The 24,791-nt window shown below is 44.3% G+C and overlaps 2 protein-coding genes across 4 annotated transcripts in view; one reads left to right on the top strand and one right to left on the bottom strand.

Annotated features, from left to right (window-relative positions):
- Positions 1–7,598, top strand: part of ZDHHC15 (zDHHC palmitoyltransferase 15) — a 30,075-nt gene extending 22,477 nt beyond the window's left edge. Inside the window, exons 12-13 of one of the 2 annotated variants that reach the window (XR_012630669.1) lie at positions 53–5,562; positions 6,899–7,598. The gene's annotated coding sequence lies outside the window, so the exon portion shown is untranslated. Of the gene's footprint in view, positions 1–52 lie in introns of both variants that reach the window. The other variant, XM_074882391.1, reaches the window with a different exon arrangement.
- An 894-nt stretch (positions 7,599–8,492) lies between these two features.
- UPRT (uracil phosphoribosyltransferase homolog) lies at positions 8,493–24,219 on the bottom strand. Of its 2 annotated transcripts, XM_074882742.1 has the most exons (7): positions 23,916–24,219; positions 16,977–17,019; positions 13,843–13,912; positions 11,553–11,615; positions 10,695–10,856; positions 9,795–9,893; positions 8,493–8,916 (listed from the first exon to the last, which is right to left on the bottom strand). In XM_074882742.1, exons 1-7 carry the CDS (start codon positions 24,200–24,202, stop codon positions 8,810–8,812), a joined length of 831 nt encoding a protein of 276 aa, XP_074738843.1. In that variant the 5' UTR covers positions 24,203–24,219; the 3' UTR covers positions 8,493–8,809. The 2 variants fall into 2 exon arrangements, with proteins under 2 accessions (XP_074738843.1, XP_074738844.1); XM_074882743.1 differs by lacking the exon at positions 11,553–11,615.
- Positions 24,220–24,791: the final 572 nt, after the last annotated feature.

Genomic DNA, 24,791 nt, shown 5'->3' with positions numbered 1-24,791 from the left:
GCTTGTTGGATCAGTGCTTATAGTTGCACATTTTTCTTTATTTGAATTTCAGCTTCCCTCTCAGGAGTCAACATCCCTTCTCTTGGCATGGACTTCAGTTTTGAGGGGCAGAAAACAAGTGGAACTTCAAGATGAGAAAACATCATGAAGTATCGTCTGATTGGAACCTGCATTCTAGAGTGCTTCTCCAGAAATCCTGCTATCCAGATGTTTCAAGGCTTTATAAGTTTAAGTTATGGAGTGAACAGAACAGTTTTATAGAGTGATTCTGGCCAATCTTCTTTGGCCTGCTCTCTTTATTTTATAAATAATATATATTTTTTATTCAAAATAGGTAAAAATATTGATGTGAGTGCATTTCCAAAGGCCTTTTCATTTTGCAAACATCAGGGACTCAAGTTCTTGAAATTCTTCCAAGCCATAATATTCTTTGGGATGGTATTTATTTTGAGACTGATTCTCCAACCTTCTCTGACAAGTGGCATTTTCTAATGCGTTTAAAGTTCTGTCTGAGTCAGTTCGACTCAGTGAGAGACAGACCCACTTAAATTTGGCACTAAACCGATAGCTGGATGTGTGTTGAAAAAGTGCTGAACATGCATATATACATGTGCAGCTGTGTATGAAATCAAAATATTCACATTGCCAGTATTAAGATTCAAGAATATTGTGGCCATAGATTTTTTTTTTTTTTTAATTTTTTAGGAGGGTGTAATTGTCTTAGAGTTTGAGTTATAGTGCCCTTTAAGCCCAATCCTACTTGCAGGCACCTAAAATGCAAAAGGGAACTTGAGACAGTACAGTTTGCATAAATTCCTAGGGCTAAAATATCAGCTCATTCCTGGATCAGTGTTTGATGGAAATTTGAGTGTTTATGGAGTCGGAAGGGAAGACGTAAATTCCAAACACATGAGTTGGAAATGTGCACTGAAAGTTTAGCTCCAACAGCAGTGTTTGGAGTTTACGCTCCACGAAGGTGGTTTTAGTCCCATAATGCTGACAAGAAAATTGATGTATTGAATTTTTTCAAACTTCTTCCTAAGTAAATGTATTGACTGGTGGTTTAAAGGTTTTTCAGCACTAAGAGGTGATCAGATTTTTTTCTTCATTTTCCGCTATTTGCAGTCAAATGAATGCATCGCTGTTTTTATTCTGTGAAATGGAACTGAGAATTTGCTGGCAGGATTATATGCATTTTTCTAGACCTGAGTCTTTTTTTATCTGCATGATTCTGACCTGGCAACTCCATCACTCATGTTTGAATTTGGTGCATGCTTAAAGTATTAGTATACTGCCTTTTAAGATCATTTGTTACCATTTTCTCTCCCATTCTTGTGTTTGTTTATCAGCCCATTTGTGTTGACAGTGACTACGGAAGCAGTTGTGCATGTCATGAGAAATTATCTGATAAGTATCTCTTTGGTGACAAAGGCCTTGCCTACATACTAAATCCTTTTTTCCTGTGTTTATTCTGCCGCTGCTACCAGTGGAAACGTGTTCGTGAAACCAAAGAGCCTTGCAGAGATTTTCTGTCCGTAAGAGCAGACATCTAACTACCTGGTATAAACCGTGCCCTGTGGACAGATATTTTATACATCAACCTCTAGAGCTGGGTGTACAGCAAGCAGCAACCTCTGCAGAATGTCTCGTTGCTGAAATTTAGTGGTTAGGAGTCCGGGTGGGCTCTCCCAGGCTCAGCATAGGTTACTCTCTCTTCTCCTCAAAGTGGTACTGAACATGCTGAATGTTCCTGCTTCAGCCACTTTTAACACTTTAACGATCTGTTGGGTGGTTCTGTCATCAAGCAGCTGTTGAGTGCTGAAACTATTTTTCCTATCAATCTAAACCTGCACTTCTAATGTAAATCTCGTGGTGGACCTTGACCTGCGCTTGATGAAAGGTGGCAGCAGAATTAATCGCCTCATTTCTGACAAAATATGTTCTGGAGCAGGAGCTTGAGAGGAAGATGGCAGCTAAACACAAGAGGAAATGTATAGGAATCTAGCACCAACAGAGGTGCTATTTGTGCCTTTTAAAACTCTTAAATTCCTTGTATAAACAGGAAGATGATTCGGTGACTTTCTGTGTCAGTCGACTGAAGTGTATTTTTAAGATAGGAGTATCAGAGCTTGTCTGAAGCCATGAGGATTTACAGGGGCTTTCTGAGCAGGTTCTTGTCTCCCTTCTGGATTTGGTTCTGTTTACAGCCGTGTCATTCTGTCAGTGTCCTTTCCCTGCCAAGCAGCAGCAGCACTACAAGGTCTGCAGGCAGTATCCCTGGCTACTGGCTAGCTGCAGCACTGTTCATTAGGTAGTATAGAAAATCAGATTTTGTCTTCTAATTAAAACAGATGTCTTTATGATAACGCAGCTATCCAGCTCAGATGTAGAAACAGCTTTAAAGGTTTCCAAGTAACTTCCTCAGTAACTTTTCTGGGAATTAGTTACTGCTGATTTTATCCTTTCCTTAAAAGCAGCTCAGCCTCACTTGGTTATAACAAGCTCTTGTCCAGGTAGAAACAATAAATAGTTTGAGAGCTTCTGAACCACTTCCAATCAATATTCACACATCGTATTTTTGAAAGCTTCAGAATGAAACGTGAAGCAAATACAAAAGTTGTGTAAAAATGAGGCAGAGCAAAACGTGGAAAAAAACGCGTGTCTGAGTGGCTGAACAAGCTCCATTTTGTTCTCTTCTGCTTACTTAGAGGAGATATCCTTACACTACACCCGGCATTTGTACTGTTTATGCTGCTTTCCAGTGCCACAGAATAGTCGGGCAGGTTCCTCTGCGTCCCGGGATTAAAGCTGAGTGCAGAAAGCTGCAGTGAAAGGTGGGTGTCCTGGAATACAGCGTCAGTGTGGCGTTTGCTGGAGACATTACGTGTCTGTGATCTTCAAGGCAGCATGTAAATGAACAGTCAGATCCCTGTGGGGAAACTTAGTGTTTCTCAAAGTACTGATGTTGAGATCTTTTTCCTTGGTGCATTATCGCAGCTGATGCTGCAAACGTAATTGCAGATGGCCTACTAAGGAGCATACAGTTTTTCCAATTAGTATTTTTGGCCTTTAAAAAGGCTGTTAACTAGAAATCTGGGCGGCGTAAAAGCAGTAATTTTGACTGCACCCCCTGCTACCTGTGGTTTTAAAGCTGGGCTGCTAGTTACTTTTTAAATGGACTTTTTTTCCTTAGCTTCTGAAAAAAAGTTGCATACAAAGAATGTGATAAATGCAAAATGTGTAAAGTTCTGTTGAATACACTGGGTAGATGCACTGGAAAACAGAAATTCCTCAGGCTGGCTGTAGTCACTGCTGCAGGTCACAAAAGAGAGAAAGTATTCAGCCGAGGGCATGGTAGTTTTTTGAACATGCAAATAGCTCTTTAAGTGGTGAAACCCATTTCCACTGTCTCTGGTGCAGTCTGTAGGACAGGTCTGTATGATGCATTGTGGAAAAGGCCCAAAGGATTTCTCTCATGATGTTTACTGTCAGTCTCTACCTAGTTAGGTGCTATAAATCCAGTTGCACCCAAAAAATTTGGTAAACTCCTAAGGTTTGAATCTCGGTTCTGATGCTGATTTAAGTCGTGTGACCGTAGTGCTCATTCAGCTGTTGAACCACAGCCTGGTGCAGTGTGGAAGCAGCACAACTGTCTCAACCCCATCCAGGGGGCTGTTTTCTCTGGCTTAGCATCAGATCTCTGCTACAGAATAAAGCATAAGGAAGGGGTTTTCAGCTGAGGGTCAGAACGGCTTTTGTCCTTAGTGGATCTCACTGCCAGTAGAGCTTGAGGTGGAGAAGCATCTGTATTCAGAGAAGAATGTTGTCTTAGCTTAATGTAGCCAAGGGTGGTGGCTTTGGTGGGAGAGCGAGTGCCCCTGACACAGCCACAAGGCTGCCCAGGCCTCCAACTGGCAGCTGTGGTGCCTGCTGCTGTCAGGGTTATTTCAGTGAGACCGTGGAAACTGGAATTGGACCACCAGATGGTGTCTGTAATTCTACCAACAGTCATCAGGTAGTAATAATTATGGCTTGAGTGACAGACAGCGTTGCAGGTGTCGGAGACTCACCAGGAGTGTCTCTGAAAGTGTTGGACACAACCATGGTTTGATTGGCTTTAGTCAGGGCACAGAAGTGTGAGAGTTCAATCCAGGTACAGCATGTTCTACCTTGCCTTTGGCCTGTTTGTTGTCTGTGTTTCAGCATTTTACAAATGCGTTTCACGTCCTTCATGTGAGTGAGGACTTTCTGTGTTATAAGCAACTCTTCCAAGTGGATGTTGTTGTGTGAAAGAAAGAACACTCTTGCTGGGTTTTACTGGGCTACCTGCCACTCAGTCTCATCCCTGCACTTCTAGGTTAATGCTCTGGAATAACTGACCTCTAACAACCACCTCCTCCCCTCTCCCCCTTCTCTCCCATTTACATTCAGGTACACTGTACTCTTAAAAACAAAAACAAAAACAAAAAAAAAGAGAGAAAACATCATATTGATGTTTCTATGGATAATGTGGTAAATCCTCTCCTTGGCCAGTGAGTCCTGTCCAAGGAATTAGGACTTCTGTGAGCCTCACTGCACTGCAATTTTGTTTTGCCTCTTGCTGAATTTTTGGAGTAGAATAAGATTGTATTGCTTTAAACAGGAAGCAATACTGTATGGTTTTAGTAGGCTGTACCTAGTGCATGTTGTGTGCTGTCCTTGACAAGAACCGGGAAGCCTCCCAATAGCACTCTAGCAATGAATGTTTACTTCCTGGAACAAAGCAGAAATGTGATTCAGAAAAATCTATACTAGCTGTAGTTTTTTAGTTCTGTATGCTGGTGTGGACTGAAAGCACAACTTAGTTACCAAACCTGATGCATAAAGTCTGTAAATAATACGAATGTAAAGTGTCAGGGGAAAAAAAGAATAATTTACCTTTTCTTCCTCAAAGTTTGATATAAAGAAGGATGTGCTAAGATGTATTCAGGGACCGGCTGCCTCCCACGTAGTTGTTACGCCAGCAGAACAGATTTCTGTTTGCATAGCTGGCTCACTCACGGAAGAGTTGCATGTGCAGGTGAAGGAGGCACTGCTGACCTCGTTTATTAAGCCAGAATTAATTAACTCAAAGGGTCACGTTTTCATTTCAGTGACTCCTGTGGTACAAATTTTTGAAATTGATCCATAGTACTTGAAAATACCTTAATTTTATTGATATTTTTCCAATTCTATCAGCTTCTGTTTTGCTACGGAACACTTGCAAAATTAAACTCATTCTGAAACCATCAGTTAAAGCATTTGCATGGTAGAGTGGCTTTTTTCATTAAAAGTAATGGTCTGTCAAACAGCTTGGCAGCAAGCATTGCATGGCTGTGGCATTACCGTGTGCTCTTCCAGCCTAATGCTTTATTTCCTTTTCTGGTAATTAACGCTGAGGTCATACCCACTGTTACGCAGTTTTATTCTTCTTGTCCTTTTTCCATCTCCCTTTGAGAGTCTTTCCTCTTCCTCCTGACTGTGTAGTTAAAATATTATCAGTTTTCAGCTGTTTGTGCTGGTTTTTTGGACACTATGAAGAAGGTGAGTAGGTGTCATTTTAAGCAGTTGTGCCATGTATTTTATTTGTAACTAATCTTAATGTTTGTCAGGTATCGGTTTGTGATTCTCATTGTTCAGGCTCAGCTTGCTTTGCTCAGAGCAGTGGAATCCAACTGCCTGCATTGCTTTTCTCTTTCCTAAAAATCTTGTTTCTTCATTTTCTAGCTTCAGTTTGGAATGTAAACCTTGTGAAATAAAATGTAAGTTTACATTTCAATTATGAGCCTGCTAGTTGGTTATGCTTTCATGCTGCTTAAAATAATTCTTTTTTTCTGTATGAGGTTTTAAGATTTACAGCAGCATTTGTAAAACTTTAGTGCGTAACAGCCACTGTTAAAAAAAAAAAAAAAGTAGAAAAGTTATGTTAAGGAGGAAAAAAAACAAACAACCCCAACCAAAAAAATCCAACAAAAAGGACAAAGGGATCATCTTTGCTTCTTACTCCAATTGTGCTTAAAAAGAAATGCCTGCTTGCATCAAATGCTGGTATCAAACAGCTTGTATGGCATGCAGGTATTTTACCTGGAGGCATTCCTGCTCTTCCAGTACTTATTAGACTTGAATTTTTCTTGAGCTAAACCTGGGCTAAATCCCATGGGAAGCCTGGAAACCAGCAAAAAAATTGTCCTCTCTCCTTTCTGAACTGGGCAAGGTCTCAGATCAGCACTTCCTTTTGTAAAGAGAAATGAAAATCCAGTGGATTCTTGAAAGTGGTGGGGTATTTTTTTCCCCTGCCTTTTTCTGGAGGATCCAGGAGCCTCTAGGATGTGTGGGGGAGAGAAATTCCCGGTATCAGCATCTGGTATCAGGATGATGTAATGAACTGTCTGGGCTGGTGCAGAGGGGCCTCCCCGAGGAGGAGGTACGGGTTTCATGGCGAAGAGCTTGTGTGAGGAGGTAGGTGGAACCTGTTGTGCTGTTCGGAATTAACTCCGTGTGTGGGGGTTCTCTTCTGCAGTAACTAGGTTAAGGTATGACCTCCTGCTGTGCTCGCCGGCTCTCTAAGCAGGAGCTCTTCCAGAGGAATTCCTAATTGCGTTCTTCGAGCAGGGAATTCTAACAGCTTCTCTTTTGCTAGTAATTTATAACATAGAAAAGGTCATGTTATTTTATAAATTATTCTGTCCGGCTGGTTTTCATCTGAAAGTGACTCATTTATGTTTGTTGTGAAAATGGGTCCCTCAAAGATAAAAATTAATTAAATCTCAGGCTCAGATCATCGCAGACCTATCTGTATGTTAGAGTTCAGCATCAGAAGTTGATTTTTACCTTGCTTCAAGGTAAAGCGAGCCGGTTTCGCTCCCTGGTGTTTTGGCAGGAAAACCTGGGTGGAGTAAAGCACCAGCTGCAGGAGCTGTTTTGGGATGAGCAGGCTCCGTTCGGGAAGCAGTGTACTACCTCGCCCGCTGGGTCAGACTCCCTGCACTGGCAACGGCCGTAGTGCAGCGCCCTTCTCATGGCAAGGAAGGCTGGCTCAGTGCGCTCCGTGCCAAGAACTGCTGCACCACTGGAAAAGGAACATGAATTTCACTGTATCGACTGGTTATTGCATTCAGCTGCTCTTTAGATAACCAGTACGGGCTGGTGGTGGCATTTGTAAGTATCTTGTGGACAATCAACTGTTCTGCTCAGCCGAGGACGTGCCACTCAGAGCTATGTTGTTCAATTCCAATTCCTCACCCCTTACTTAATAGGAAGTAGATATTTTCCAGTGGATGTCACAACTGGTCTGCTGACAACATTTGGGATGTTTAGTCGGGTTTAGGAGTTTAATGCTGCTGCCGGCATTGAGACTTTTGCTATCAAATGGGTTTTTACAAAAGCTTTGAATACTCGTTTTTACTGTCCAACAAACATTCTGACTTTATTCCGAATGCTTTGTGTACGTTTCACTAGCATTTTCCAAGTGTTTGTATGGTTTCTACAGCTGAATATCCTGTATGGTCTGCTTTGTCATTTTATATTATGGTTTATACTGTACTGCAGGCAAGGACTGCATTAAAACCATTTTTGGCTAACTATACTTGTGAATGGTTATTTCCTACGAGTTAGCGTATGTTCAGGCAAAACATTGTCTCTCTGGAAGCCTTACACAACTTCAGTTAATTGAAATGACCGCTGGGAGTGGGGAAGGGCCTTTGCATTCTGTTGACGAGAGGTGTGAAGCACGCTGCTTGTGATGGCATTCTGTAATCCTGCACTTGTTAGAATATTGATGTATTTAAAGAGTAATAATGGAGTATATTTTCTTTATATATAAATTTTCATGAAGTTACAGTAAGGTAAGATCTAGCTAGTTTAAGTGTTGGCTATTGTCTACTTGGTGCCAGGGGATTTAAAGCCAAAGAAAGTATTTGGCTGCAGATTTATGTTTAATCTGATCAATAGAACTACTGCACTGAGTATTCTGAAAGGGCGCTAAGCCACAGGGACCATATTTGCCTTTTGACTTTAAGCCCTGTTGCTCTGCAGAGCGAGAAATTAAGTCCAGCTTTTGGCCACACCTTTCCTTTCTTTAGAAGGGCTGGTGATACCCAGTCAACCACAAACGTTTTAAGAGGCAAAACTGAAGTACGGTGTGTGTGTAGAATTTCTGCAGGCAGCGCTGCTCCCACCCGGTTGGCCAGGGCATGTGCACTGCAACAGGAAGCTGCTTTATGCAGCACCTTTGAGCAAAACAACCATGGACGTTTTCCTATTTGAAAATAATCTATACAGAGCAAAATTCAGAATTGTATCTTTAGTTCTTGGCCACCATCCAAAGACTAAAAATTCTGCCAGAAATTCAAGGTGATTGCTAAGAACTCAGTCGAGTTCTAAGTGCACCCGTCATTTTGGAAGGGCTCAGAGTGGCTGTAGCAGCTGACCTGGAGTGATGTAAACATTACCATGAGAAATAAAGCGCACATCTCTGTGATTTAGTTGTTTTATTTTGCTTTTGCAAGCAGCCACAAGACCGGCTATAGAAGAATAAATAAGTTAAAGCAGAGATTTTAGCAATTTATACAACCCCAACATTGAGATGCTTGACTTTGTAATGAGAGAGGGCTTTGTTGCTGCACCCGACTCAGAGTTCAGGCAGCAACTGACCAGAACTGATCTAAATCAAGTATTTCCGCCTTTGGCCAAAAAGATTTTTAAGCATGCCCTCAACCAACTCAACAATAATGAAACGTAGAAAAAAGCCTCTTGTAAAATCATACAGTCATATCCATTTGTTCCAAGTGTGTCAGTCTGTTCCAAAATACTTCTGTCCGAAGTGTGTTGGTGCAACAGGATGGACTTCTGTAGTTAAAATGGTGATTTCTGGGAATTCTTGGATGATAGATTTGGCACCTTTTGAGAGAGGACAAAGGCAATAATGACTACAACGCTGCAGCTGAATTTCAGCACTATGTGTTAAATCACAATTAGCAAAAATCCACAGGTAAGTCAGTCTCTGTTCTTCTATCTCCACTTCATGTTTCTGCCTTAGCTGACTGTCTGTGAGGAAAAACTTCCTGAATTTAGTGGATTGCTTTTCTGGGTTTTCTATTGTGGATTTTTCTTTTCTTTACTGTACATGGTAGTCCCAGTCTAATCATCAGAGTGGTTACAGACTGCCAGGGATAATGCTCTGCAGTTCAGTTGACTATTTTGATAATGATTTCTGCCATGGCTAATTTTTAGAACAATGCAGAAGATCCATTTTCCTACCTTGCAGAAACTGATGTTTCTTTTTTAGATCCCCTTTTACAAGTTAAGACCTTTAACATGCAGACAGGAACAGTTCTATAGCTTCATTCACCTCATGCCCCTTACAGAACTGGTGTTCTGTTGGTGGCAGAACACCACAACACCATCCGTGGGCTGCTACGGCCCAGAGCAACAGCAGGATGGGCATTGCTTTGTGAGCCACTGAAGCATCTTCTGTACCTGGCAGTGCTGCAGATTCCTGCTTTTAGGAATACTTTACCAGTTGCAGTGTTGTCATTAGGTATAACAGGCCTTTTCCTTTCTGCTAGCCCACTTCACTGCTCACACCAAACATTTACAATTCAGCCAAAAACAACAAAAACCAAACCCCCCCCTCTTCTGAGCACAGTGATGCTGCTATCGTTATTTGCAAAGGAACAGCTCTTCACCGCTACCCAAAGCACGTGACTAACGTAACTCTTCCCCATTAAGTGTGCTTGGGGCCACTTCTCTGTCCCCCTCATGCCCCCCCAACTTACCATGAGGTGTGGAGAACAGGCTTAGCAGGATAATGACGCTGGGTTGTACACCATGTTCTACAAGAACTTTGACAGCCTCAATGACAGTGTTACCAGTACCTAAAAGGGGAAAAAGTGAGATTTTTTTCTTTCCCCTCGACCTTGGTTGAAGAACTTGTCCCTGGCCATCCAAGACTATCTGTGTTAATGTTGGTGTGTGACTGAATGATGATACTGTCCTTTCCCACTGGAAAACTGTCACCTCTGCATGTATTAATTGTAGAAAACTTCTGTCTCCTGATGAAGGAACTTAATCTCTACTCTGAAACAGCCAACTCTGCCAGGTTTTAAGCACTGAAGCTGGTGGATTTTATTAAAGCCCTCAGGCAAGAAAGCTCATCTAAAATAGTAAAATGGCAATTAAGAGCTCCATGTGTAGAACCAGAATGAAATCTTAGACTGGAAAAGTTACTTCATCCTGACAAACTCCTTACCATGCTTACCAGTTGGTTTGGTTTTTTTGGGTTTTTTTTTTTTTTTTGTAGTATTAACTGTATTTAATTTTAAAATAATTTACTCCTAGGATTATGACATTAATCCAAAAATGTCTTTTAACAGCATGAGAAAAAGGCTGTTGGAGACTTTTCTCCTGGCAAAATTTAAAAAATTAAATTTCTATCAAGTCTTAATGCTTCAACTTCTCTCACAAACGCAGGCATGCCCAGATGATTTGCTCTGCTTTCATGCTGGTGCAGGCTGACTAATACGTATTCTGGCGCAGCCTGATAAATTCCCTACTAAGTCACCTAAACCAAGCAATAAACCTAATCAAAGCCCCTGAAATTTGGAAATTTTCCTTTAAGTTCAGCACACTGACTGTTCAGATGAGTCAAACTGTACATAATGATGGAAGACACTTACTTAGTATTGGGTACATGAGTAGAACTTTTCTCCTGTAAATGTCTGGTGGAAACTTAGCATAGTACACTTTTGCTCTTTGCGTCTCCTCGTCGCTCTGTATCAGGATTTTTCCTATGCGGATTGATCTGCAGCAGTCTCGTAAACCTTGTTCCATTGCCTCTCCTCAAAATGAGCAGCAAAAAAACCCAACAAGTTGTTACACGCTAAGAAATGGCACAGTTGCAAGATGCTACAATTAAATAGACAGTCCAAATATTGTATTGGTGAAGAGTTCTGAAAAGGAGATTTTTTTTCTTGGTTCCAAGTGTTGAAAACACTTGAAGGTATTTTCCTTTTTTTCTCTGTTCAGACAGAAAAATGAGTCTACTTGGTGTTACTTAGCTCCTGGGTATTAGTGTTCCCACACAGCAGTGTAAGCTCTCAAAGGCGAGAGCTGGAAACATCAAAACTACCATGTGGGGTTTGAAGAACATCTGTGAGCTCTGCCCAGAGACACCACGGTGCAAAATGTAGTGCAGGAAGCTGTGGAGCCACTGGACTTTACATCATAGATACAAAGGTTTCTGCAGCTTTGGGCTAAATAACAGTGACTCTGCCACCACTGAGCAGTTTATTTGGAGACCTGTCTCTGAGCAGAAGTAGTTGGCGGCAAGCAAGGAAGGACAGTTGTCTCCCAAGAAGTTAATAAACATATTACTTGACATTCTGTGATTGAGGAAACCTAAGAAAGAGTAAAAACTGGCAGGTTTGGGTACAACTTAGCTGTAGAGAAGTGTTGTTGCCCATTTTTGAAAGGAACTTGCTTACAGGTTTCCAAATCATTAATCAGTGCTCATCCAACAACTAGAAACTGCCTACCACTTCTCATTATGCTGACTCCGCAGTTCCCCTTTTCAAATCTGACTCCTTCATACTTGTGTCCTGTGAGAGGAAAGAAACCAGATGTCAGTGGCAGCGGTTGCTCCCTTCTGCCCCATCTTAATGCCCCTTTGGGGGATGCTGTTTTAAATGACCTTGGTGTGAATGGAGCCGAGATTCCCCTGAATACCCAGGGGACAACAGCAGGTCCCCATCTCTCAGCAGGTGGCATGAACCCATCTGCACACCGTACCCTGTGGCCCTCCAACAAGCCACGGGAACGGGGCCACAACGTAACTGGTAAAGAACTTGTGCTTTTTTTACCTTTAAAAGTCATGTCAGAAAATGGGCACAGAAGTGATTCTTTCCAAGTATGTGTTTTATAACTCAGGTATTCTGTGATTATTTTAAGTGAAAGATGTTATGCAAAATAAAGGTAGACAGTAAGTCCCCTAAGAAGTCAGGTAAATGCAGTCCAGTGCTGCAGGTGACAGAGTTGGAACTGAAATATGATGCTACAATGCTACAGTCATTGTGCTCTTAATCACTGAAAGAAAAAAGTGGGCAATGGTATGCATATGAGAGAGATAACCATCATCAGTACTGCGAGCTCAGGTCTCTTATTAATTCAAAAATAAAGACAGCAAAGCAAGATTGTCACAGTCATCATTCTTCAGATCTAACCCCAGAAGCTGGTAGTGAGCTTGCCCAGCACCACTGCTGGGAGGAACATGTGGTTCCTTACAGGTGTTGCATATTCCCCTGCCTGACTGAAAAAAGTCCCAAGGCCCTTAAAGGAGAAAAAATAGGGTGCTTCACTGATGTCCTTGAGGGGTGTTCTGTTTCTGAGCCCGGAAGAGCAGAAATCAGCTCTGCTTTGGATTCTTACAAATGCTTGGAGGGGAAGAGCTGAGTATAGGTAAGCAGGAATTCATGCAGAGGCATCCGAGTTCTCAAGGGACACTTCCTACTTGAAGAGCTCACCTAAGGCCATCTTAGCTCCTTCACTGGGCATAGGTGTTGGCGTGAATGGGCAACCACCCTGCCTGCAGAGCTAAGATGGGTTCAGACAGTAAGACTCTACCCACAGTGTGGCTGGGAGCAGGGGCAGGAATCCAAGTCTTTTTTCACCATGGCAACGTGTGCCCAGAGGGCAAAGTCCGAGAGTCTTGGCCCACGGCCAGGGCAGCAGTCCACTCAAGAAGCACTGTAGAGCTTCCAAGTGATGTTACTTGCAGGGGACCTGCCAATCAAACTGTGTAATGCAGAGAGGAGATGGTCATCAATCTATCCATCACTGACTGACCTGGAACAGATGTGATGCCAATGCTCAAGAAGTAAAGCAGCTGCTGTTCATTTGAAGAGGAGCAAAGGTAAGTGATTGTGCCTCCTGAGTGTCTTCCTAAACCCTGTCTAGTTTCAGAATTGAGTGTTTTCAGTACATCTTTAACTAAAAGTAAAGTTGTACAAATGATTTACTGAAAAGGGCAGAGAGGAAGAGGGTGTGAATGTACAGAGCCACTCTCACCCTGCAGAAATGCAAATGGAATTCTCAGGGTGAAGAGGATTTACCTGGTGTATGTCTTACGGGTGTGCTGTGGGTTTGCAACAAGTTGCCGATGCACTAAGCAGCTGCCTCTGAGTTACAGTTAACAGGAGCAAACCAAAATTACTGCAATGGGTTTCCTCTAGTGTCAGACAGCCAGTTTTTATTTCCTGCTTATTATCATTCCCAGCTGGCCCCCAGTTGCAAACAGAGATGGATTTAGGCTGGCACGGCAAAACTGCTTGAGCCAAGTACTTTTTCTTTAATGGGCATGTGAAATGTCATCAGTTTTAACTCAACGTTGCAGTATAGGCAAGTAAACTGATCTCGCACATACACTTGTAAATCTTCATCATGGTTTTGCAAGGCCAATTTAAAACCTCAGTAAAATGACAACTATATGACTGTATGTTTTGCTCAGTTGTGTCATTATGCACCTTCTATTTTTTCAATACCAGAAGGGACCTTAACTCTGTACTCTACCCTGAATGTTTAACTGTTTCAGCATCAGGCTCCCCAGAGAAGTGGTCTTGGCACCAAGCCTGCTGGAGTTCAAGGACCGTCTGGATGATGCTCTTCATCACGTGGTTCAGTTTTAGGCAGTCCTGCGAGAAGTGGGGACCTGGACTTGACAGTCCTTATAGGTCCCTTCCAACTCGAGACATTCTATGATTCTTGTAACAGTTATGTTAGTTAAGCTTCCACTTCCAGTCCTATCTAGGGGAGGAGTAATTTCCCATATACCTGTTGGAGTGGTCACGGTACATTCTGTGTATGGCAGTTGATTCAGTCCCTCTTCAACCACAAGTCTGATCTGCAGAACCAAAGAGATCAGTCAGCTTAAAGGGATTTGTTATCTATGGAGATAAGATACTAGATGTTAGTAGTTTTTACAAGTACTAGGTGAACACCTAACAGCCTGAAGGGTCTAAAGGGTCTCTTTAGTAGTAGTTAGGGACTGAATTTAGAGACCTTTTGGGGGTGATGCCTATGTTTTGTCCACAGATCAAATGGAGGCATTACAAAACAAGATTGGGGGGATGGGGGGATTCATTTGCAATCATAAAACTGACTTTATTTGTATCTGGCAGGCATAGGCATCGCAAATTTTTCTGAGCAAATGAGTGAAGCACCAATGCATCTTCATTTTGCTGACAGAAACTACTAGTGAGAAAAAGGGAAAATTCACCGTCTCTCAGTTCCCATCAGCTAGGCTCTGAGGCTTATTGTCACATCCGTATTTCTATGACTAAACTGCAGTCAGGCTGCCAGAACAGCCACAGAAGCTGCAGCAATGTATATGCACCAGCGAGTGCCCAAAGACAAGTCAGCAGATCTAGAAATCTCTTTATCACCTTCTTCTTCTGGCACCTGCCAGCTGTGGTTACTACAGGACGCTCTGCCAAGCACCTGCGCTTTCCCACAGCACAGACGGCCCAGTTCAGCAGGGACATCTCTACTGGAGGTGCAGCGAGTAAGCCACGCACCCCTCCAGCTTCGAGTGGCCAGAAGAACTCCAGCTCTCCCCTGGTGCTGGCCCTGCAGCTGTATCCCAGGCAAAGTTATTGAAACACGTTCATCTGAACCCAGAATGATTGCCCAGCAAAGATGCTCTGAGTATTAAAGATGTCAAAATTCTCTCTGCTAGTGAGATAAAGATTCACAGACCAGAACTGCTCAAGGAAAGCTACTGCCAAGCCAAAGATGAAACCTGTTAAGCAAAAGTCACCATATGATGGCAGAAATGAGGTGATTGCTCCTGGGACTGAGCAAGTATACTGCTCACTTCAGACACTTCTTATTTCGGAAACAGGGCAGAGCAGACTGGAAGATTTTTCTGTTCTTCCGTTCTGCCCTAGTTCCTAGCACACAGGCAGCCTCTGCTAGGAAATGGAAACAGTCCCTTAAATTTACAAACTCTCTTTGAAGATATTTTTAGTCATTTCAGTACCACAATTTTTTCCTAGAGTTGGGTTTGTGGCAGCCATATTCAGGGGTGGTGGTCAGACTAAATCAGTGAAGGGGTCAAAGGGTACAACGGACATATAACGGGAGAAAAGACTGAAAAAGAAATCCACGGAGTAATATTTCCACTGTAGCAAAACTGCATATGGGAAACACATCCTTCAGAATTGTCAGCCCCCTTTCCGCTTGACTCATTGCATATTTGGTGGCTCTAAGAAGCATATGCACAGAAGCCAGCTCTGTTACCCTCCTCCTCCTCCTCCTCTTCCTCCTGTCTCTCTGCAAGTAGAGTTTTTGACTAGTCTTTTGACTCAGTCACTTTAATCCTGAGACTGAAGGCACCAGTGTTCTTCTACTGAAAGACACATCTTCTCACATAAACAAGTGAGAAGGTAGGTGGGACAGATCCTTCACACTAATTAATGACAATAAGGTACAGTCGAGACTGTTAAGGGTTTTCCTGTCAGTATTAGAATAGTCATTGTTTATCTCTTTTTTAAAATACACATTAGCAATATAGTGCTTCTCTTTAATTCAAAGCAGCTGGCAGGAATGAATGCTCCTTAAATGGTGCAGCATGATGGGAACCTAATACAACGTAAAATAAGAATGTTAACCAGAAACCCTTCCTGTGAAAGGAGTACTAGTGGGGAAGGGGCCTGACCCCTGCACTGGAGACCTGTACCCTGTAAATGTGTGGGATTGGTGGTGTTGACCTTCACTGGCTTCCTGAATCTCATGAAGAACCTGAAACCACAAAACCCAGGAAGAATGACACGTAGCTGAGCTAGTCTTTCACAGGTGGTGGATGTTTCCTGGGCTGTTCTCACTCATCCAATGAACTGTAAAGGACACGTGTCTATTTAAATGGTATCTGCTGAGAACTGCTGGCACAGAACCAAGCTGGGGCTGCGACTTTCTGCCTGTCCCTTATGAAGTACTCCTGGCAAGGAAGGCACTCCAGTCAGTCACTTGATCCACACGTTATGAGTGATGGGACTTGTTGGCTTGGGCCTTTACTGTTCTTGGTGAATGCAAGAAACATCCTCAAGAAGGAAAAAGCAGGGGGGAAAGTGAAAAAGCTGCAAAATAAAACCCACTGCAGTCACAATCTTAGGTTGTGGCCATATCTAAAGCCCTGAGCAAGCCTGGATCAGGCATGGATTAAGATTGGACTCATCACAGGAAACCTGCCTGCTGCAGCAAATGGTCTAATTGAATGGTCTCTGGCCTCATCTTTGCTAGAGGGGGAAAGAAAAGACTTTCCTTGTTAACAAACATGGACTTGCAAACAGCAAACACCCTCATGAATACAAGGAAGTATATGTGTGGGCGTGCTGTGGTTTTCTGTAAGCATGTAATTTAGATGAGGTAAAGGTTGCGTTCCCAGCAGTCTTTGTTCTGACTTACTAAAATGTGTGAAAACTTGAAACTGCTTTGTCCCTGCTAGCAAGTACCATATGGCCAAAACCAAATTCCCCGTGTGGATGCACCCAGAGCTACTAATCTAATACACAACATGTGCCAGGAGGCACTCCTGCATGCAAGCGATTGTTAATATCTAGACTGGAAGAAATTGTACAGCTTTGTTCACAAGATCAAAAGTAGCGTTTCAAAGTAAAACTGAATTATCTCTAGCCTCTGTGCATCTGTTTTTAAACAGTATTCTCTTCTTACTACTGCTCTCTGTCCTGAAGTAGTTGTGTTTGATAATAACATGGCTTCTGGAACCCTTTGAGATGAAAGCAGTCCATAACAGAGAACAGCAGTCCCTACACAGAAAGTTGCTGTCAAGCAGCAATTTCCTTTGTGTAGAAAAGTTGCTCTCGCACCACCATTATTCTGTCCTGAAAGATCCATTTTACAGAAGAGTTACAAAGTATGATACAAAGAAGAAGAAATTCTTCACCTACCAGACGATCGGCAGAAAATACGAAGTCTCCTCTACTGGATTTCCTGAAAAAGGTAGTAATTTATATTTTAAATTGGGGAATAATTTTAAGGACATTGCTTAATATAATATTAATTCAAGGGCAATATATACTAAAGGCAGTTCAGAGAAGAGTCTCCTACCATACACAAAATTTATCCCACAGACATCCTGCCTCACGGGCTTTGTGCTTGGTGGCAAAGACTGAGATGCACTGAGCTAACGCAGGGGTTTGCCTCTTACTACTGGCAACATTGCTGCACTGTACCAGTAGCAATTAAAGCATGGAAACATAAGGATTATATTCTGTAGGTTTTCCATTGTACTACTGTTCCAGTTCAGTTCCAAAACACCTCACAAGCTCAGATGTGCACCAACCTGGTACATTCCCTACAGCTCTGAGCAAGAGAGCTTTGCTCCGCCTGTTCTTAAGTCAATCAGAAACCAGGGGACAATGATAACACAGATCCCTAGCCCTGAGACCAACACACCTGATAAGCAGGATATATACCGCATCTTATCTGGAATTCATTCATAGTGTGACTAGATTATTGAATCTGAGACTAAAATGAGCAAGGATTAACGAGTATTCCCATGAGAACACCTCTCTGCTGTTGTATTAGCTTAGGTGCAACCTTTCGCTGGTGTGACTGCGCAGCTTTGGGCCCATTCAGAAGACAGAACAAGCTCACTTCCTCCTGCTACATAGTGCCTATGAACGCCATGTTAAAAGCTTGAATTTTAAAAGCAGTTTTTAACACCTTGCTTCCCACGTCAAGACCAACTCTCACTACACAAGAGTAGGACAAATTTCCAATTAAGGAGCCAACACTTACACTATGCTAGCCTTGAAAACACTCAGACGAAGCATCAACATCATAAGCAGGTACTTTTAAATGAAATTTTCTATTAATCACAGCAGGCATACCCCTCTTACATTCAAACCATGATACTCTGGATATCTCCTTAAATACCATAGAGTCTTGCATTTAATCCCCAAGATTCTGCAACATCTTACGTTTACATGAGTGAAAGTCAAGAGGTTTGTCTGCTTATTTCCTAGGCAGCTGGTAACTCAGCCACGCTAAAAAAAGTTTTAAAAAGAGTGTCAGCCTAAGCCAATTTCTTTCCTTGTGCTAATACACTATTAACAGTGTTTTGTTGGGATTTTTTTTTCCTTCTTTCTGGTAATGACAGGATATTCATAACTTTTTGCTACTTCAACATTAACCAGAAAGGCAATGCTCAAAAAAAACCCCAATCCCCAAACTGCTACAATTATACAAATTGATTTTATTAAGATTTTTGAAGGGATTCATATTTCCACCTGTGGTGTGTATAAATATTTTTTAAAAATTGAAGTAGCAAAATGTGTAGGTGGTGCATCCAGGTTATTCCAGGCTGTGGCATTTCAGAAAATTTGGCCATGTTTTGTGAATGGGTGGTAAGACAAACCCAACAATGTCAAGACTGTGGTTTTGACTGCAAAACAATACATGTTTAGAGCGAATACTATGAGTTATTAATACAGATTACTAGGCTTTAAATTAACTAATCTGTTTTTGCAAAGAGACACAGATGTTTTTATGCACAGTTCACTGAAGACCCTTAGGCAGTTATGCCTGGTTTTTGAGGGGGGGAGAACAGAAAGCATTGGTGCACAAAAATGAGAGAAAAATAACAGTAATACTGAAAAAATGACAGACCTCTTGCACACCAGCAGCTGGAAAGCTGTGACCAGATTTCAAGCCCCACATCATATGAGAACTGCTAGGAGCCAGACAAAAAAGGCTTATGTGAAAACACTGTACTGTTCACCTTAAATACCAGATAGAAGTGTAGAAAGTAATGAGCCATGGCAGACTAGAAACTTCTTCAGCTTCTTAATCAAGTAACAAGATAACAGCTTAAAAAAATGAGGCATTAAACCCTGACTTGTAGCACAGGGCTAACAACACGAAGATTGTGTTAAGCAATAGAAATTAGTTTCATTTTGTTTCTGAAGGTATGGAAGTATGGCTGATGTACAATTAAGTCACATTGTGTGTCTTAAAGAGTTGAGAAGATTTTTAGGGAATGTACAATAATACAAACTGCAGGGTTTCTTCCTGCTTTAACACTTGGTACTAGTTATAACCACTGCTATGGCTGTAGGCTATGCAGGTCATGCTCTGACACCTTAGTAATTCCTGTTTCTCTACTTACCTTACAGAACTTCTTGAGAGACACCCAGGGCACTGTGAAGGCAAGACTGAAAAAAAGCCGCTTCCCTAAACAGAATTTGTAAAAGGCCTTTACAAGAAAGCTTAAGACACTGGATGAACTGTTGCCATTAAGTGGAGATGATGTAACTGGGAAACAGGACCATGTTCTACCTGCAGCACTTCAGTACTTAATTTTCTTCAGTGCGTGGGCTGGGGGGGTGGTATGTGAAAGGGATCTCACCCTTCCTGCCTACAGTAGTCATCTTTACTCATCACAGGCAAGTTACACACTCCTGAATCATCCTACTCTGTACAGCAGTTAGGACTGCGTGCCCTACTGCTTTTCTGTCTTCATTTCTATATTGTTCACTCAGTTCCCTAGGGAAGAAGAAGTCTTAGCAGAACACAACAGAATGATCTCACATAACAGACACAATAACCTTCAAATACCTACATTTACATCATGTCTACTGTTAAATCAGAGTTAAAATGACACTACCGATCTGAGCTAATGAATTTGCTTCTACAGAAACCACAGCTCTACATTACAAACTGCTTCACTACTCATTTCAGCTTCCAGATCCCTGGTTCCAATCTCTGCAGGCCAGAAATGATTCTGAGATCATACCCTCCCTTAGAAAGAGGCTGTAACTGTTTGTTCCCAAATGTTCAATACTTAAATGCATCAGTTCACATCTCAAAATTCATATCCAACACACAGTGTAAAAGGCATCTGCCCACCCATGAAGCATTCACTAGAAGGAAAAGTGAACAAGCCTGAGGAAAAAACGAGCAAACCCATGCACACTCAAGTTGAGGTGATCTATCCATCTCCCCGATTCTGGCACACAGACCTAGTTCTTGTTAACTTTAATGAAGCAAAATAAATACATGGACATTTTAGTCTATCAGACAGCCACTACTGATTCAGCCAGCTGTTCTGAACCCACCACAGGACATGATGACCAGCCACATGAAGGTGGGCTTTTCTTTATAAACTGGACAGTCACTCCATTGAAAGGCCATGATTTCTTTTAATCCTCTCAGGAACAAGGAAAGAGCTTTCCACTTTTCTGAGCAGCTAACACTATGGACAGAGTCCCTGAGGTCTTCTGCCTCTGGCCTGACCATCCTTAGCTCCACATAAGCATGCCTGATTCTAACTTGCATTGTACTGGGAGTATCTATCCCTTCTTTACTTCACACTAAGTCCTAAACTGACTGGTTTTTCCCTACTTTTGTTCTGTTTCTCTCCTCCCAGTAGTTTGCCTTTTAATTTCTGTCCTTTTCAGGTGATTGCTGTAGCTGGAACATGCATCTTCTGCAGAATTAAGTAATCCAAATATCCTCCTCAAGTTAAGGCAGTTCTGGTGTTACCTGCTCTTTTTTTAATCCAGAAAGAAAGAGTAAGTGATAGATACCTAATTGCCCTGTAGATGACACAGCTCTTCCCCCTTCCCCAAGCAGTGTATGTGAACATACCCTTTTGTCAGTTTAAATGGGATTTTTTGAACAGTAGCTCCTCTTAGCTATAAAGCTGCTTATTCACAAATACAATACTTCTTCTGAGGAGTTTCTTTTAGCACTTGGTTTGAATGCTACAGTGGTCATAGAGTCATCTTAAGGCAGATTACACCTGCCCAGAAAAAGGTTACTGCAACAGTTTCTAACCAGTGCATAAGAAATCCTCTCAGCCTTGCAGCTGAGCATGTTTTAGCATCTTTCTGAATGACAGGTACTAAAAGAGGCCAGTCCGAGGTCTCTTATTTATTGAGATGCAGCTGACTTTCTGGACAGAATGTGAAAATAAAAGTTTCCCTACTGTCCTTACATACAAAGCCTACACCTGCCTTTCTGAGCAGGATGTTGACCAGTTTTTCTCACTGCCTGGGAAGGGAGCTTGGAAGTGACAGTTAACATCTCCACTGCCAGGGAAGTGCCACACTCAGAATAAAGTACATTTAATTCATTATTTACAAGTCTTATTCTATACTTCCCCTTACCAAAGTCTTGTGCAATGAAGCTGATGCAACTCTAAAAAAAACTCTTCAGAGTTAAAATATCAGCTGCTAGTTTCTGGATAAGCTCACTATAACCAGAAACTTTATTAAACATATTTGCAAGAGTTCAAAACTTACACAACAAAATAAAAAGCCTAGCTGGGTACAGTCACCACAGTGCTAGTATTTGCCTAGATATCAAAACTACAAGCTATTTTCTTTTTGCTAAGCTCAAAACCTTTCACAGGCCATCACCAAGCCTAGTTTGAATTTCCCCTCTCTCTCTCTGCTTAGCACACTCACAACTTCCCTTTCTGCTCTGCAGGGAAGCTGCCAGGCAGACATTCTCACCTGCAGAGATCTTTTGTACGGGCTTGCCACAATCGCCCTCCTTAGATCCAGACTGCGCTACCTCTGTGTGCTCCTGCCTACAATGAGATTATGTTTTTCCACAATGCTTTGAAGATTAAAAAAACCACTAGTTTAAGGAAACAAGGCTCATGTAAGCTAATAAAATTAGATATTGTCTTTGAGAGATGATTATTAGCTTTGCATTAAAATGTAGTAGTGTTATTAGCTACAAAGTTAAGCACTCAAGAACCAGGAAATACCAAAACATAGACTACGCAGATGGACAGATAGGAAACAAGGGGGAGAACCCTGTCTGTTACTGCAGATGTTAGAAAGCCAGTGCGTTGCAGGAAGAGAAGGTTTTATGCAGAGCCTGAGCACTCTATGGATAAGCTTGATTTCACACCTCTGTGCCTGCTGATGGTTCTTGCATCACAGCAGGCAAATCGTGCTTTTAATAGATGGCCACTACTCATGTTTGTCATACGTTCCATGCTAAATTTAATACCTTATAATATCACCTTTCAGGTGCTGAACAATCAAAGCTACAAATGTGATCAGTGGAAGGTATCCTTTCAACATCTGAGATGCTATGTAAGGCATAATAAAACATTCAGTCATAAGTATCTCACATTGGATGTTCAGCAGTGGGGCATGGACTTCTGCACTTCAGCTTAAGACTTGTAAAACACCTTCATGTCTCACAAGGTATGGTGGCAGCAAGGACTCTTGCTGACACAAACTGACAACACTGCCTTCAAAAAAGGCAGTCTCTTTTGCAGGTAATATGCCCTAAGCAAACAAACTGTTCTCTCCTTGTCTGCCTCCCTCCAATACTGTCTCTCTCACATTCCTCCCAGCCCACCATGGTCTAGTCTCTATGCTATCCACAACATACTGTTCCAAAACCATTATTTTTGCCTAATTTGTTCCAGTCCGTGCTCCTCAAACATCTGATTCCAGTTTACTTTCATTTCAGCTAGTCCCACTTTTCTCCAATCTTTTTCTTATTTCTAGCTCTCGCAGGCTGCCCTTGTGATGTTTTCTTGTGGCCATCCTTGTTTCAAAATCCTTAATACACCCCCCCACCCCCCCCCCAAATACAGACTGCAAAGACTTGGCCCTTACATTTTCTTTGACACGGTAGTCCCAATCTTCAGCAAACTTGTGTGATTTTCTTGCCACTTATTCCCAAACCTAGCTCCTGTCCTTTGCCAACCTTCAATCCAGTCTGTGCTCCTACACCTGCGTTGTCTTAACCCACTTCACAAGAACACTACAGATGGAGTTGCTATTCTGTCAGTAGCTCACAGAATGTGTGAGGGGAGAGGGGCACAGGGTTATTAACATACTCTGAGGACTGGTAAGGCAGTGCAACGGCCATCTAGCCAGCACTGAATATTGTGTGAAATCTGCATGTGCTTATTTGATGTAGAATTCAGAAACCTGCACAGGCCAGCCTGGCACCGCGAGCAGGCGGTGGTGGGGCATCCCGTGAGGCAAGTTTTCCTGCCAATGTGATGCGAGACACAGCGCTCACAACTACCTGCAGCCACCGCCACCGGGCAAGTCTCCCCACCCCGTCCCGCCGTCAGCGTACGATACCGAGACAGTGGTAATGAGAGCCGGCTCCCGCCGGGCCACGCCGCGGCGGCAGTAAGCTACAGCTCGCTTTCTCAAGGGTTTTATGCCCTTTTGCACGGCGATGGTGATGCGGGAAGCAAGCTGTGAGCCGCCCACGGCGTGGAGGTACGCAAAAACCTGTACGAGGTTTTAAAAGGCGCCGAATTAATGTGTTTGTCACCGACGGCCCCCAGGCGGAGCTACCGAAGCCCCCGCGAGGGCCGCTGAGGCGAGGCGAGGCGAGGCGGCGGGGCGGGGCCGGGGCGGGGCCGGGCGCAGCGCTGGCGCCCACCGGCGGCGCCCACCTGCCCCGCCCCGCCCCGCCCCTCGGGCCGCACGTCAGCAGCAATGGCCGCACGGCGGAGGCGCTGGCGCCAAGCCCGGCGCGGGAGCACGCCCCGCCCAGAGGCCCGTCCGCCGCCCCCGGGCTCGGCCACCGGCCCCGACGGGGGTCACCTGGCTCACGGGGCAGCCGCGCCGGGAGCCCACGGGCGGCGGCCGCCGCCGCATCCCTCAGGAGGCTGCGCCCAGCACGGGAGCCGGCACAGGCGGTCGGCCGAGAGCGGGCTCGGCGGGACTGCGGCTCCCGAGGGAACGGGGCGGGGGGCCGGCGGGCGGCCATGCCCCCTCGGCCTCCCCCCCCCGCCCCGCCCCGCCCCGGCCCGGCCCCTCCTCAGGCCACGCTTCCCGGCACCGCGCGGCCTCCCCGGGCGCTGCCCCCCCGCCCCGCCGCCGCCCGCTCACTTGTCCCTGATGATCGTCTGTAGCTCCCGGAGCTGGTCGTTCATGGGCAGCAGCTTCAGCTGCGGCCCGATCGGCGTCGCGCCGCCCTCCCCGGCGGGGATCGCCGCCGCCGCCACCCCGTTGCTGCTGCTGCTGCTGTCCGGGCTGGGGCAACCGCTGTCCTCGCCGGGCTCCGCGAAGCGGATCAGCCGGGAGCCGCCGCCCGTTGTCGCTGTCGCCGTCGGTGGCGGCTGCTCGTCCTGCGGCCGCGGGCCGAGCCGCTGGTTCTGGCAGGGCATCGCCTCCATGCGCCGGGGCGCGCCCCCGCCCCCCCCCCCCCCCCCCCGCCGATCGTTGCCGCCACGCGCTGCGCCGGCCCCGCTTGCGCCGCCGCGGGGGGGGCGGGGGGAGCGCGCCGGCCCGCCCTCGCTCTATTGGCTGGCGGCGCCGCCACTCAAGGCCGCGGCGGGAGCGGAGGCACGGCAGGCGGGGCGGGGCGCTGCGTGGCAGCCGGGGCCGGGGGGCGGTGAGGGCCGGTCGGGGTCCGCCGCCAGCCAGCGGGGCCCGGCGGGAGCTGCGCTCTCTGCGGCGTCCCCCGGCTTTCCGGCAGCTTTCTCCCGGAGATCCCGTTTCAGCCGCAGGGCCCATTCGGCGAGGGGCCGAACGCCGGGCCAGTGGGCCCGCCGCATGGCACGGAAGTTCTGCCTCAAGGGTTTTCTCTTTGGTTGGTTTTTGGGGAATTTCAAGACAATGCAAACTGTAATAGACGTAAGATTAGTGCAGGGTCAGAGGAGAACAGGTAGGATTCCAGGAAGTTCTGAATATGTAATTGTGAATTTCTCCTGAATACAAATGCCCAATTGCCAGATTTACGTGTATGTCTGCAGAGGTGTTCTG

The sequence above is a fragment of the Strix uralensis genome, chromosome 13, assembly GCF_047716275.1.
Source record: "Strix uralensis isolate ZFMK-TIS-50842 chromosome 13, bStrUra1, whole genome shotgun sequence".
In the NCBI taxonomy this organism is placed as follows: Eukaryota; Metazoa; Chordata; class Aves; order Strigiformes; family Strigidae; genus Strix; species Strix uralensis.
Note: the sequence above shows the minus strand (reverse complement) of the source record. Positions and strands in the feature narration are given on the sequence as shown.

What these genes read in the sequence shown, in the direction of transcription:
- UPRT (XM_074882742.1), bottom strand. Translation starts at nt 24,202, where the DNA reads ATGGAGGCGATGCCCTGCCAGAACCAGCGGCTCGGCCCGCGGCCGCAG. An exon ending in CAGACGATCATCAGGGACAA is followed by an intron (nt 17,020 to 23,915) that starts GTGAGCGGGCGG and finishes TACCTTTTTCAG; the next exon opens with GAAATCCAGTAGAGGAGACT. An exon ending in TACCGTGACCACTCCAACAG is followed by an intron (nt 11,616 to 13,842) that starts GTATATGGGAAA and finishes TTCCTCTCACAG; the next exon opens with GACACAAGTATGAAGGAGTC.